The 16,104-nt window shown below is 36.6% G+C and overlaps 1 protein-coding gene across 43 annotated transcripts in view; it reads left to right on the top strand.

Annotated features, from left to right (window-relative positions):
- The window catches only part of Rims2 (regulating synaptic membrane exocytosis 2), a 522,675-nt gene that overhangs the window by 371,687 nt on the left and 134,884 nt on the right, over positions 1-16,104 (top strand). For 8 of the 43 annotated variants that reach the window (XM_060389562.1, XM_060389534.1, XM_060389533.1 and 5 more), the window contains one exon: positions 1,571-1,603. The exons of 32 other annotated variants lie outside the window; for them this stretch is intronic. In XM_060389562.1, coding sequence (XP_060245545.1) covers positions 1,571-1,603 — 33 coding nt within the window. Of the gene's footprint in view, positions 1-1,561; positions 1,604-16,104 lie in introns of all 43 variants that reach the window. 3 more of the 43 variants (XM_060389561.1, XM_060389565.1, XM_060389566.1) reach the window with 2 other exon arrangements.

The following is a 16,104-nucleotide window of genomic DNA, read 5'->3' as shown; positions in this document are numbered from 1 at the left end:
TTAAAATGTCATAAAACTGTTTTAGCATTGTGCTAAATGCTTATCTATGAAACTGTCATATAAAAGAATAATAATCTGATATAATTCAGTTGTAGGCCTATGTTATTAATATATCTATTTTTTTTACATGATCTTCTTCACAGTGTGGGTGAAATGGGAATGGCAAAGGAAATATGGCTTATAGCTTTTTGACATACATGGGTATGTTTTAGAAGGGCACAATGTTTTTTTTCTTGGCTTCATTTATATTAGGGGCGAAGAGTTTGAAACTCAGCTGTGGGGAGTGTTGTATTTTGATATATGAAAATATACTTACATAATACAAACATCATTACTAGGTATCAAAATTCATCATTCCTTTTCCAGTTATTTCAGCTTTCATCTTTTTCTAAGATATCTTAGTACTTTTCTTGTTATAGAAAGATTTCATTTCCTTGCCATCGATGAAAAGAAACATTTGTTCTAAAGAATCGATTACCTCAAGACTTAAGAGTTCTAGTATATTTGTACTCCAGCATGGTTGGTTTTTTTTTTTTGTTTGTTTGTTTGTTTGTTTGTTTTGTTTTTCATAAATCACTCAACACTAAAATTCACTTAATCTAGAACTGAATGTGATATTTAAGAATTGTGTGTTCTGGAGTCAGAAGAGAACTTCCTGGCATAGGAGATTATGACTATGTTCTATTTCCTTGTGTCAGTTGTCCTAACACTGCCTCTCCAGTATGTTGAAGGCTTTTCTTTGAAAGCTTAGTTTAATTGGCTTTGTTTTCTTGATTTTAAATTACTGCATAGCTTTTCAGCTTCCCAAGTAGTAGTTAGAAAACTGTTATTTCCCAAATGTATGCCATATACATTCTAGTCGCTAGTGATTTGCAAGGGTACATGTTAAAAGAAACTTTAGTAACAATCTATAATATGATATTTATAAGAATTTTCTGAATAGTTATTATAAAAATATGATAAAAACTTGTCAAAATTAAATGACAATTTTAATTTTCAGCAATAAACTACCTTATATCTTATCCACTATTATAATGATGTATTATATTTTATTACTTTAAAAATTTTTTATTTAAATGTTTAGCTAGGTAGTAGTAAGTTAATGAAACATTGTCCTAATAGGCAAACTTTTTTAATTAAATGGAGAAACATCGCAGTTTGGGTGGGACACAGCTCTTTTTAATAATGACTCAAATTCTTTCTTCGGATACAGTATTGAAATCATTTTCACAGGTTTAGGTTTAACTTGGGTAATGTCTTGAAAAGATGTGGACATTCAAATAATGCTGGCTTCACTAATAGTTTTTTGGTGTCAGTGTTCCGGATTGGCTGTCCCTTCGGGAGAGCCTCTTCTCTGCGCTGCTCCTCCCTGGTGACCGGTTAGTCCATTCCCTGCAGCTCTCGCCACTTTTTATGCTCTGCATTTGACTCTGTCTCCCCTGCAACTCGGCGCAGGGTCTCCCTCAGATGATTGGGGCTCTTTTCTCCAGTGTCACTCTTACCTTTTGAGTCCACCCACTCATACCCATCTCCTTTGTCTGTGTCTGTTCCTTTTATGCTGTGATCACAGAAGAAGTGGAATCCACAAGGAAGAGCTACACAGGTCTGTTGCTTCTACTGATTGCCTTTGTTTTTCTTTTCATATAATTTGACTTATCCTGGAAACATTTTACCATTTTTTACTCATTTCATAACTTTTCACTTTTCTAATATATGAAAATATTAAATTTTTCAGGTTTTACGTTTTTATATTTCAACTTTTTACAGCAGCTGCACCAATTTAATGGACAAAAGTAAAATAATGAATTTCAATAATGTGTATATGTTGTCCTTCTATAGCTGTAACAACAACCAGAAATGCAAAAGTTACATATATGTATATATGGATGTATGTGAATGTTTATGATAGATTCAGTTAATTATAAATATATATAATTATTAATGTCCATCATGAATAAATATAATTGTGAATAAATTTTAAACTCTCCTAGATTGAATTAATAAGCTAATCATAATTTACTCCCAAACTTAATTTCCCTTTAACACTTGATTTGTTCCATTTTTACAGAACTTGGAAAAAAGCAAATCTTACTTATATCATGACTTCAGCATTGTTCTAAGATATGAGGAAATCAAAGATTTAACATGTGCCCTGAAGAAAGTTTATTACAATTATTTACTTACTTCTATTATTTAGTAATTAATAGATGGAGATAATTACTAGGTTAATGTTCCAGTATGGAAGGTTTGCATTTTTTTTTTCAATAAAATTGCATACTCAGAGAAATCTGTTTTAAAGAAGTATACGTAAAAGGATTCGTGGAAAGAGCTGCACCTTGAATGTTTATTAACACATTCATTTAGCAAGTGCAGTGTAGCACTGCTCTAGGTTTTAGAAAACCAAGGCAAAAACAGCCATTTTCAAGGCTTGCCTAACTACTAAAGGCAATAATTAATTGTAAGTACTTTTGTTAAGTGGGAATCACAAAAAATGATACACTCAATTCCCTCAGAGAATATAGTTCAAACAGTACTTGGGATATAGAGTTAAAAGTTAGAAAATGTTTGTTGTTTCTATAAAGAACATTTCAGATGGATATGGAAATAAGACAACAGTATGATCAAAGGCTTTAAGCAATGTTACATGGAAATTCGTCAGAATTCACTGAGGTTCTGTGAAATTACTGACATGTTAAGCCACAGAATTACAAAGTTGGTAGTTGTTTAAAAGAACATACTAGAGTGGCATGAATATAGCAATTCATCAGCTAAGAGACAGTAATTATTTAAAGATGTAGCATCTTCAAATTATTGAATAGGCCGTATTGATACAGAAAGCAGGGGTAAATAATTTCATTTGATGGAGTTATTTGTCAGGTTCTTGTACATTTTACAAGAAAACACAGGTTGTATATCCTTTAGCAGAAAGTGAGTTTATTATCTAGATGGGTTAAGTAGAAGGCTTATTTGAATTATCTAAGTGTAAAGGATTAGTAATAGCATATAGATGTGTGAAATGGAAATTGAGAAATACATGTTACTGGCATCTTAGAAAGTGAATCACTGGGATGAAAAATAATCAAAGTGTAACCATTCAGAGATCACTAATATTTCCTTACAGTTAAGAAGCAAATGAAAGAATGAGGGTGAGGAATTCGTTAGAAGAAAAATCCTCTCAATAAAAGAAGAGACTTCAAGACCAATTGTAAGGAGGGGGTTAGTCAGCAGAGGCAGGTTCTAAAGAGGTAAAGACAAGATGTATTACTAAATGATAAAATTGATTGATAATGGTCTTTGGAGGGATTTTTAATTAAATTTTTATTTTTTATATTAGTTACAGCTTATTTACTTTGTATCCCAGCTGTAGCACCCTCCTTCATTCCCTCTGAATCCCAACCTCCCTCCCTCATCTTCTCCCTGCCCCTCTCTAAGTCCACTGATAGGAGAGGTCCTCCTCCCCTTCCATCTGACCCTAGCTTATCAGGTCTCTTCAGAACTGGCTGCAATGTCCTCCTCTGTGGCCTAACAAGGCTGCTCCTCCCTTGGGGGAGGGAGGGCGTCAAAGAGCCAGCCACTGAGTTCATGTCAGAAACAATCTCTGTTCCCCTTACTAGGGAAACCCACTTGGATACTGAGCTACCATGGGATACATCCGAGCAGGGGTTCTAGGTTATATTCATGCATGGTCCTTGGTTGGAGAATCAGTCTCAGATAAGCCTCTGTGCCTAGGTCCTTGTGGAGCTCCTGTCCTCTCCAGATCTCACTAACTCACCTTCTTTCATATGCTTCCCTGCATTCTGCCCAAGGTTTGGTTATGAGTCTCAGCATCTGCTTTGATACCCTCCTGGGTAGAGTCTTTCAGAGGCCCTCTGTGGTAGGCTCCTGTCTTGTTACTTGTTTTCTCCTACTTCCAATGTCCATCCCATTTGTCTTTCTAAGTGAGGATTGATAGTCTTACCCTGGGTCCTCTTTCTTGTTTGTCTTCTTTAGGTGTACAGATTTTAGTATGTTTATCCTATCTTACAGGTCTAGTATCCACTTATAAGTGAGTATATACCATGTGTGTCTTTCTGCTTCTGGGATACCTCACTCAGGATGATCTTTTCTAGTTCCCACCATTTGCCTGCAAATTTCATGATTTCCTTGTTTTTAATTGCTGAGTAGTATTCTATTATGTAAATGTACCACAGTTTCTGTTGTTGAGGGACATCCTGGGTTGTTTCCAGGTTCTGGCTATTACGAATAAAGCTGCTAAAACCATGGCTAAGCAAATGTCCTTGTTGTATACTTGAGCATGTTTTGGATATATGCCTAGGAGTGGCATAGCTGGATCTTGAGGTAGCAGTATTCTTAATTGTTTGAGAAAGCACCAGATTGATTTCCAAAGTGGTTGTATAAGTTTACATTCCCACCAGCAATGGAGGAGGGTTCCCCTTTCCTTTGGAGGCATTTTAATGAACTTTTCAGGAATTGAATCCAAATTAAATAGTGAGAAGGGTAATGAAAAAGAAAATGACAGTGAATGAAGGTACCGACTAGAAACCAGCCTTCTTGATCCTGTGGAGTTTGGGAGAGGAAGCTCACAAGCAGACATAGCCGATGCTCGTTTGCTGAAACAGAGATCCTAAATTCATGATGGCATTTTTCCTTTTAGCTTGTGCGATTGACTCAGTAGTTCAGTTTTGGTGTCATTTTGGTGCAAGATTCATTGCTGGAAAGTTATGAAAGACAGTGACAAAAAATGTAGAATTTGGGAATTCATGACAAGGAAATTTGAAGTGATGTGCTGATGAATGAACAAGGAAAGTCATGAAATCACGGTTAGTTGTAGATTTTTTTTTAAATCGCTGAGATAAAAGATTTGATGAAACTATAATATGATACTGAAGACAAATCAAAGAAAACAAGAGCTTATTATCAGTCTAATCTGATACTCAGTTTTTTATGTGTTAGCTATTGGCAAATAATGTAAAGAAAGCAAGTTTGCTCCCAGGAATGGGCTTCTGAGATACAACATATTTTGGCAGTTGGGGAGTCAAATATGTTTTAATGCTAGAACTTTATATAGGTGATTGAAGTTACTGATGTGCCACAATGGTTAAGGAGATGTGTTGAAATTTGCTTTGGAATTGAATGAACATAAAAAAGATTTACATGGGATTACAAAAGTAAACATAGAGACACAGAAATGCTCAACTATGTTCATAGCAGCTTTATTTGTAATAGCCAGAGTCTAGAAACTACCTAAATGTCCCTCATCCGAAGAATGGATACAGAAATTGTGGTACATTTACACAGTGGAATACTACTTGACTGTTAAAAACAAGGAAAACATGAAATCTGCAGGTAAATTGATGGAACTAAAAAAAAAATCATCCTGAGTGAGGTAACCCAGAAGCAGAAAGACACGCATGGTATATACTTATTTATAAGTGGATATTAGCCATATAATATAGAATAAACATACTAAAGTCTGTACACCTAAAGAAGTTAAATAACGAGAACCCTAGGGAAGATGCCTAATTCTCATTCAAATGGGCAAACAGGATAGACACAAGAAGTGGTAGATGAGAGGGAACAGCACAGGAACTTACCACAAAGGGCCTCTGAAAGACTACCCATCAGAGTAGCAAAGATGCAGAGACTCACAACCAGACTTTGGGCAGAGCTCAGGGAGTGTTATAGAAGAAAGGGGAAATAGAAAGACCCGGAGGGGACAGAAGCTCTACAAGGAAACCAACAAAGCCAAAAACTCTGGGCCCAGGGTAGACTGTAGAGACTGATGCATCAACCAAGGACCATGCAAGGAGAGGAAGTAGACCCCTACTCAGATGTAGCTCATAGGCAGCTCAGTCTCCATGGGGGTCCTCTAGTAAGGGGAGCAGACGCAGTCTCTTACATGAACTCAGGTTACTTGCTCCTTGATCACTTCTCCCTGTTGGGACAACCTAGGCAGCCCACAGCGGAAGAGGATCCAGGCAGTCCTGATGAGATCTGATAGTAGGCAAGGAGGACTTCTGTCAGTGAACTACGGGAGACAGATGGAGGAGGAAGAGGAAGGGAGGGTGGAACTGGAAGGAGGTGAGGGAGGGGGCTGCAACCGGGATACAAAGTGAATAAATTGTAAAATTAATAATAATAAATTTAAAAATAAGATTATATCTTAAAAATAAAATAAACATAAACAATTTTTAAAAAAGAAATGTTCCCACCATTTGCCTGCAAATTTCATGATTTCCCTGTTTTTAATTGCTGAGTAGTATTCCATTGTGTAAATGAACCAAACTTTCTGTATCCATTCCTCCGTTGAGTGACATCTAGGTTTCTGGCTATTACAGATAAAGCTGCTATGAACATAGTTGAGCAGATGTCCTTATTGAATGGTGGGACATCCTTTGGGTATATGTCTAGGAGTGGTATAGCTGGATCTTGAGGTAACGCTATTCCTAATTTTCTGAGAAAGTGCCAGATTGATTTTCAAATTGGTTGTGCAAGGTTACATTCCCACCAGCAATGGAGGAGGGTTCCCCTTTCTCCACATCCTCTCCAGCATGTTTCATCCCTTGAGTTTTTTATATTAGCCATTCTGATGAGTGTGAGGTGAAATCTCAGGGTCATTTTGATTTGCATTTCTTGAATGACTAAGTATTGGTCTGCAGAGGCCTCCAACCAAGGACCATGCATGGAGAGGACCTAGACCCCTGTTCAAAGGAAGCCAATTGGCTGCTCAGTTCCCAAGTGGGTTCCCAAGAGAGAAGGGGAGGAGGTCCTCCCCTATCAGGGGATTAGGGAAAGGGCATACGGGGAGAAGAGGGAGGGGGCTGCAGCAGGGATACAAAGTGAATAAATTTTAATACATATATATATGGAAATTAAATTAAATTAAAAAAATAAAATGATGTACATAACCATTCTCAAAAAATACTTTAAGGAAGAGGCTTAATCTTCATTCAGAAGGGCAAACAGAATAGACATCGGAAGTAGAAGACAGTGAACAGGACAGGAGCCTTCCACAGAGGGCCTCTGAAATTTCAGATTCTACCCACCAGGGTATCAAAGCAGATGCTGAGACTCAAAGCCAGACTTTGGGTTGAGTGCAGAGGATCTTATGGAAGAGGGGGAGATAGAAAGACCTGGAGGGGACAGGAGCTCCACAAGGGGACCAACAGAGCCAAAAAACCTGTGCTCAGGGGGTCCTGCAGAGACTGATACTCCAACCAAGGACCATGCATGGAAAGGACCTAGATCCCTGCCAGATGTAGCCCATAAGCAGCTCATGTGGGTTCCCTAGTAAGGGGAGCAGGTGCTGTCTCTCACATGGACTTAGTGGCTGGTTCTTTTCAAAAGGACTTTATTTTTCCTTAATATTCAATTGAAACATGTTTTTTTCTTTTTTCTTTTTCAGAGCAATGGGCCAAACACAGGGCCTTGCACTTGTTACCACTAAGCTAAATCCCTAATCTCCTGAAACATATTTCTTATTAATTACCATTTACCTCAAATTATACAAAGAAGTTCTTTTTCAGAAAATATGCCTACTGTTTATTTATTTTGTGTTTATTACTATGAAAGTTATACATTTTGCATTACAGTTTTGGCACACTTGATTCATTAGTAATCCAACTATCAAGTGAGGTGTCTGAATATTGGACAGTCCCAGGATTTTTTTAAAGTAAACAGAAAATGTTAATAGTTGACAACCTGAAAGTATCACTTTAATTCTTTGTCTGCAATACTGGGAGAAAAATGATTAATTCTATTTTTTATTAAATTTTAAAATTAAATCAGTTCTTTTAAAAACAATAAAAATCAGTATTGTCTTATTCCCTGTTGGCTGTCATTCCAGACATATTGGTATAAGGTAAAAATGTTTTTGTGTATATGTGTGTGTATGCGTTTCTACGCTGACAAGTATACTTTCATTCAACAAAAGAATAAAAATAATGACCAGGAAAGATGGAAAACTTTCAATTTCAAAAGCAAATGTCAAATAAAACAAAACAACGCACTACCATGGAGAAGGAAAATAAGCAAAAACTAGTAGAGGAGGGAAAGGGCTATAGCCAGGGTACCAAATGAATAAATCGAAAGAAATAATAAAAAAATAAACAAAAAATCTAGAAACAACCTATTTTCTCATACAGGAGATAAGAATTTTTTTAAAATTTTTCATCATCATCATTATTATTAATTACAATTTATTCTCTTTGTATCCTGACTATAGCTAAGAGTTGTTTTAACGATTTAAGAAATTTGGGCCGTGGCATAACTAAATGGTAGAGTGTTTGTTTAGCAGTGTGTGGGCCTTGGATTTTTATCTAACTAGGCAACCCAAGGATAATAATCATAAGGTTGGAGGGATTTTTGTCATAAATTTCTAGCAGATGTCCAAAATATAGCATTAATAAAATGATGAGCTCTTAGAATTATTTAAAGCTTCCTATATTACTATAGAACAAAACTATGCACTTTTGTGTAGTTACAGTCATTCTAGATTTAATGTCTTAATAATGATAATATGTTTATTGATACAGAAGTAAAAATACAAGTAAAAATTGCTTTTAAAGTAGCCATATCACTAGCAAGTTTCTTATGCTGCATTGAAATTACTCCCTAGTTATCCCTTGTCTCCTCCCAGACCCACCTCCCTCTTCCTTCTCCTCCCTGCCCCTCCCCTAGTCCCCTGATAGGGGAGGTCTTCCTCCCCTTCTATCTGACCCTAGCCTATCAGGTCTCATCAGGACTGGCTGCATCATCTTCTTCTGTGGCCTGGCAAGGTTGTACACTCCCCACCCCCGCAAGGGGGAAGTGATGAAAGAGCCAGCCACTGAGTCCACGTCAAAGTCAGCTCCTGCTCCCCTAACTAGGGTACCACTTGGAGACTGAGTCTATGGGCTACATCTGAGCAAGGTTTTAAGGTCCTCTCCATGCATGGTTCTTGGTTGAGATATTGGTCTTTGCAGGGACCCCTGGGCCCAGGTTTTTTGGCTTGTTTGGTCTCTTTTGAAGCTCCTGTTCCTCCAGGTCTTTCTATCTCCCCCTTCTTACATAAGATTTCCTGCACTCTGCCCAAGTTTGGCTATGAATCTCAGCATCTGCTTCGATATCCCCATCAGTAGAGTTTTTCAGAGGCCCTCTATGGTAGGAAACAAATAGGATCAATAATCATATCACAATTATTAACTTTGGGAAATTCTTATTTGGGTTTATTGTTTACATTTGCTATATAATAAAGCTCAATGCTAAACATTGTTAAAAAGTTTAATACTTGAAGTGATCAGACACTTGCATATACTGTGCGTTAGTCACCTGCCCTGTTCAAAAAGAGACAAACAGAAACAGAAATTTACTATGTCCCTCTTCTTTTTGTAAAATGAGAAGAGAGGGACCAGAAAGTATATTCCTATAGTAATAATATACGGAAGGCTGAGGCAGGAGGACTCTGAGTTTAGGTTCGCTTCGAGCTCATTTATGAGAGCCTATCTTAGAAATTCATCTTTTGGCCTGTCATTTCTCATCTATGTTATCTTTCTAGTGGTAAGAAAATATAATTTTGAGGCCCATTCTTTGTCCCATCCATTCCTTTTCATTTGCCTTGAGTCTTATAAGTTGTTTTTCATTCCAAGATGAGGAAGGGGGAAAAGCTACATGTAGATATAACAAAATATTATTTCTGTGTTAATTTTTCTTTGCTTTTCAAAAGGCCAGCAAAGAAAAGTTACTTTCTGGTGAGAAATTCCTTATGGTGTGATTCTTTATCAGTATCTCCCCCTCTCTAAGAAGATTTTATATATGTCAGATCATTTGTGGTATGGTGATCATTTATCCCACAGTTCATTCTCCTAGAAACATTTCAAAGTTACTAGTTAGGAGTTTAATGTGCTCAAGTATATTAACTAATGTGCTTCATTGAGATTTATTGTTTAAGGCTATAATCACAAATTTTTCACTTGGATACATTCTATATGTAATGATTGTTTCCAGAAAAGAGATAGCCTTGAGATTGATATTTGCTTGATAAACTTAAAAATAGCAAATATAGATTAATAGTATTCTTAGGGCATGTAGTAGTCTTTTATATATAAATAATATTTATTTATGTTTTTATAATTACAAATCTAATCATATATTTTATTAACATACCTGTGTATTCACATACACATGTATATACAAGTATGCATGCTCATGTGCACCTGTGTGAAAACCAGATGTCACTCTTAGGCCTCACTCACCTCATTTTGCCGGAGTTTCTCATTGGCATGAAGCTTACTAAGAATGCTAAGCCAGCTGGCCATTGAGTCCAAGGGATCCAGCAGTGTGTACTGCCATGCGGGGGTTTCTTTAGGAGTTGAATTCTGCACAATGAACTCAGGTTCACTTGCTTGCAAATCAAGCATTTCACCAATTGAGCCCTCTTTCCAAGATTCTATACATTTCTTTTGTTGTTACTAATAAGAAAGGTCCTTTTGCCCATAAAATTAAACTGATATGCCAAGGCCTAATAACTCCTGTATGATGCTTATTTTATAAATGAAAGTTTTTAAAGTCATGAATATGTGTTACTTATGCAGGTTAGTTCCCTGGGTTTTATGGTATCTTCCCTCCCTTCTGCCCTATTTTAGCATCCTTTCTTTCCCCACTACTCTGGTTACTTCCATTATAGTCCCTCTTCTTTTGGATCCTCTTTACATTTTTAAATTTTGTTTTTCTTTCTTTTATTATTATCTCTCTCTCTTTTTTTTTTTACAATTCACTTTGTATCCCATTTGTAGCCCCCTCCCTCACCTCTCTCTCCACCAAGTCCCACCCTCCCTCCCTCTTCCTCCTCTAGCCCTCTCCCCTAGTCCACTGATAGCAGAGGTCCTCCTCTCCTACTGTCTGACCCTAGTCTATCAGGTCCCATCAGGACTGTCTGGATCCTCTTTCTCTGTGGGCTCCCTAGGTCACCCCACCAGGGAGAAATGATCCTACCACAGATGTCCTCTGAAAGGCTCCACCCAGCAGGGGATCAAAGCAGATATAGAGTCTCACAGCCAAAGTTTGGACAGAGCACAGGGAGGTTTTTAGAAGAAGGGGGATGTAGAAGGGCCTAGAAGGGACAGGAGCCACACAGGAGACCAACAAATACAAAAAAAAAGCTGGGCCCAGAGGAACTGCAGACATTGGTACATCAACCAAAGACCATGCATAGAGAGGACCTAGACTCTGCTCAGATGTAGCCCATAGACAGCTCAGTTTCTTTGTGGGTTCCCTACTAAGAGGAGAAGAGATAGTCTCTCTGACAATTGTTTTTAAGTTTCATTTATGAAAAAAATGTGGTAATTATTTTCTAGTATCTGGTTTATATATTTTGCTTCTATCCATTTTTTCTACAAATAACATCTTTTTTCTTTTTAAAAAATATTTTTAAATTTTAATTATTTTTATTAATTACAGTTTATTCACTTTGTATTCCACCTGTAGTTCCCTTCCTCTTCGCCTCCCAATCCTACCCTCCCTCTTTTTCCCCTACGCCCTTCCTGGACTGGGGGAGGGACATAGGTAGAGAAGATGGAGGGATTTATTTATTTTTTAATTAATTACAGTTTAGCCAAACTTTGGGCAGAAAGTTTATGAAAGAAGGGGGAGATAGAAAGACCTGGAGGGAACAGGAGCTCCACCAAGAGAGCAACAGAAACAAAAGAAACAAAAATTCTAGGCACAGGGATCTTTTCTGAGACTGATACGCCAACCAAGGACCATGAATGTAGATAATCTAGAACCCCTGCATAGCTGTAGCCCATGGCAGCTCAGTCTCCAAATGGGTTCCCTAGTAAGGGGAACAGGGAGGGACTGTCTCTGACATAAACTCAGTGGCAGGCTCTTTGATCATCTTCCCCTGAAGGGGGATCAGCCTTAACAGGACACAGAGGAAGACAGTGCAGCCAGTCCTAATGAGACCTGATAAGCTAAGTTCAAATGGAAGGGGAGGAGGACCTCCCCTATCAGTGGACTTGGGGAGGGGCATGGTAGGAGATAGGGGAGGGAGGGGGTTACAGCTGGGATACAAAGTGATTTCATTTTTCTTTAGCAGCTGAAATTTGGTGACTATATGCTATTGTGTATATGTGTTATTTTTTAATTTCTTACTCATTTATTGACAAGGTCCAAGCTTAATTCTACAACTTATCTAATGGGAATGGTGACACAATAATTAAAGGTACACAGGTACTTCCTTATGGGGGAGCCTCATGGCCATCAACTAGATCCCTATCAGTAGTTTAGTTGACTCTATCCTATTCTTTTGAGGTGTCGTATTTTACAGCAGCTCCCATAGTGGCAGGGAAACTTCTACTTTCCCAAGTGTGTGTTATGTTTCCTTTCTCTCTGCGTCTCCACTAGACTTTCTTACCTTCCCTTGAAAGAAAAATGTTACAGCCATTCTCACTGTTATGAAATAGAATTTCAATGTAGTTATGATTTTCATCTCTAAAGTATAAGCATTTTTTCCTTTATTTATTGGCTATTTATATTTTTTTCCTTTTTTTTTTACTTGTTCTTCTCTTGAGATACCTGTTCAGATCATTTTTCAATATTTGATTCGATTACTTTTTTGTTAGTAATGTATTAAGGATGTGTAAAAGATTAAAGATAGCACATTGGTTAAACAGTGTCCAGTTTCCAGAACCCACAAACAGCTGTGACTCCACTCCGGGGACCTGAGCTCACTTCTGGCCTCCTTGGGCACCTGCACAAACACACACATAGATGTGCAAGATGAAAAAGCAGTCCTTAAGGGAGCCTCTTGCTTTATGTACTATAAATATTACCCCTGTTAGGGAAGCGTCTGGCAAAGGCCTCTCCCATTCTAACAGTTACCTGTTCTCTTGATTGTCTGCTATGAAGAAGGTTTAAACGTTTACCTAATTCCATATTTAAATTCTTGCTTTTGTTCCCTAGGATATTGGAGTCCCGTTCAGGAAATCCTTGCTATATTCTTGACGAGTTCTCTTAGTTTTTCAACTCTTAGATTCAAGTCTTTCATAAGGTCCATGATGCATTTTCAGCTGGTATTTATAAAAGTTGAGAGGTATGGGTTTAGTTCCAATGTCTGTGTGAATGTCAGTTTGCTCAGTACTGCTTATCAAATGTGTAATTTGGGGTGCTTGCCAAGAATCACCGCTGCTGCACGGATTGAGTTCTGCATCTTCTGTGGGCCTACCTGTCTGTCTGTATCAAGTATTTCTGCTCTCTCTGTAGTTCATTAGTGCACCAGAAATTAGATATGGCCACATATTCCCTGTTGGTTTTCTGCTCATGGTCACTTTGGTGAATTTTGAGGTTTATTTTACTTATACTTAAATTTGGATTTTGTGTGTCTGCTTGTTTGTTTGCTTTCTAGTTCTGTGAAGATTTCAGTAGTATTTTCTTGGGGATTGTATTGAGTTTTCAGATTGGGAGAGGTGGCAGTACTGTTTCAATAGTGCTAATTCTTCCAATACATAAAAAGGTTTTCCATATTCTAGATTTTCTTCAATTTTTTTCTTTAATATTCAGCATTTTTCATTTTTAGCAAACTTTCATTTACTTGATATTTTCATTCCTAGGTATTTTATTTTAATCTGTTGGTGCTATTGAAAATGGAATTCTCTGTTTTCTGTCTAAATGAGTTTGTAATTGTCATATAAAAATTATCAAGTTTTATGTTGATTTTGATTCCTTTTTCTTTGCTGGATCTATCAGTTCTAAGAGTCTTGAGGGAGTCTTGGAATCTTGAGGGTTTTTCACAGACAGAATCATACCATATGCAAACAGGAGATTCCTCTTTTAGCTGTTTGCTTCTACTTTTCTTTCTCTTGACTGATGGTCCCAGCTAAAATTTCATTGATGTTTATTTGATGTATTAAAGAGGAATGGTAAGAATGTACTCTTTCCTTCTTTCTTGTAGAGGAAACACTGTCATTTTCCCCACATTCCATGTGTTGCTCACTGTGTGTGTGTGTTACTACACCATAGCCACAGTCACCTCTGTAAATACTGCCTTCAGCTGCTGCCATCTGGCCATCGCAGACCTGCAGCCACGTTAAAGTGTACACTCAAATAATCTCCAATTTAGGACTGAAGAGACAGCATGATCTGTAAACTGCTTGCCTGGAGGGTTATTCCCATCCCTATCATAGGGTTATTTAACCCTGTCAGGTTAAAGGGGGGAAAAAACCCTTAAATGGTGCCTTGTGCTTCTATTTGTATTACTGGAGAGTCAAAGACAGGCAGATAGATCCCTGAGGCTCACTGGCCTGGCAGCCTCGCCTACTGTGAGAGTTCAGGCCAATGAAAAACCCTGTCTCAAAAATGCAGGGCATACAGTGTCTGCAGAAAGACTCCAGAGGTTGTCCCGTGATTGAGAGATGCACACACATACTCATGCACTCACACAAACTTGTATGACTATGTATAGGACATACGAAAAACATACACATGTACACACACACACACACACTATATATATATATATATATATATATATATATATATTATTGGGTACTTCATAGGAAAAGTTGACCATTATTCTTGTGTGTCATATTACTTCCTAGTAATCAGAAGGAACTCAGTGTAGCTGTCATAGAAGTTTGCCGTACAAGTCTAATTATTAGAAAATGCTTGTTTATGTGTATATATTTTATATCTGTGTCTACATGTGCTTAAATTTCCTTGTCAGTTGGTAATATTTGTTTTTAACATTCTGTTTTCTATTGTTTTAACAACAGGAAACCTTTTAAAAGAATCTTCATAAACAATATTTAGCTAATAGCATCTTTTCACTACACATGATTATCTTTTTCATCTGGGGATAATTTTTTTGTTCTTTTGCTGTTGGGAAACAAATTTGTTTTAAGTCAAAGTATTTCTTGAAGTATAAACAATTTCACAGGGATAGATAATGAACTAAAAGTTATTAATTATACTTGATATATGTATTTCATATCACAGGTATTCATATGTTTTAATACATTATTCAGTTTATTCTGTAATCTTAAATTTAACATGGAGTCAGTTATATATACTGTTATTAAAGCATGACTATCTTTACAGTTTATTGACTACTTACTGAATAATCGATTTAAGTTTGATGGCATTAAAAACAGAAGTAATCCCATGTGTCTGTCATCAGACTTGGAAGTCTGAGACGGAAGTTTAAGATCACCTACGCCTGTCTCATAACACACCATCAATTTGATGACGTATTTAGAGTTCATATAATTTCATTCTTCATGTATACTTTTACCCAATACTTTGTTAATCTTTCTGGAAATTACTGTTCTCCTTTATCTTATTTAATCAATATTTACTTAAAATTTATTACTAACAAAACTTATCTGATTCATTATGAAATTTTTGCAGAGCAGAGGTAGTATTTTTAAATGAATTAAAATATTGCTAGTTGCTACATTTTCAATCCCACTTTACTATTATTATTATTATTATTATTATTATTATTATTATTATTTTAATTAGGTAAGTATTAGATGCTCATCTGATAGATACATTTTTGTCTAGATATTGTTACTTCAGCTTTAAAGTCATGATACTGAGCAAAGGGTATGTGTTTGTGTGTTTACATTCCTGTCTACATGCGCAGCGCTCATAAATTTATGTGCCAGTGTGTTACTCTAGCCACCACTTGAGTCCATTGAGTTCATTTTCTTCCTTTGTGTTTTTCATTGTACATATATGTAATATTTTTTTTACTGTGTATTTATGAAAAATGTGATCCTCCTATAAATTCACTTTATCAAATTCACGGTTTTTATATTTGTTAGGATTTTATATTTGTTAGTTTTTAATTCCTTCTTGCTAGCTAGAATTGATTTATTTTGAGATAGTAACAGTTACTAAGGACTATTATCTTTTATAATGGGCTTATCATTTTTCTCATTTTTATAGTCTATTTTTAGTTGATTTCAGTAGTACTTTATACATTTACTAGTACGGCATCATTAAAAGTATATTCCATAAACTCACTTCTTAATTTTAGTTATATAAATTTCAAAATCAGAAGTTCCTGACAGCTAGACTTATAATGTGTTCTAGAATGACTTGATTTAACATGAAGCCTAATTTTAT

Source organism: Meriones unguiculatus, chromosome 8, assembly GCF_030254825.1.
Source record: "Meriones unguiculatus strain TT.TT164.6M chromosome 8, Bangor_MerUng_6.1, whole genome shotgun sequence".
NCBI classification, from domain to species: Eukaryota; Metazoa; Chordata; class Mammalia; order Rodentia; family Muridae; genus Meriones; species Meriones unguiculatus.
This window is presented reverse-complemented; position numbering and strand designations above follow the sequence as displayed.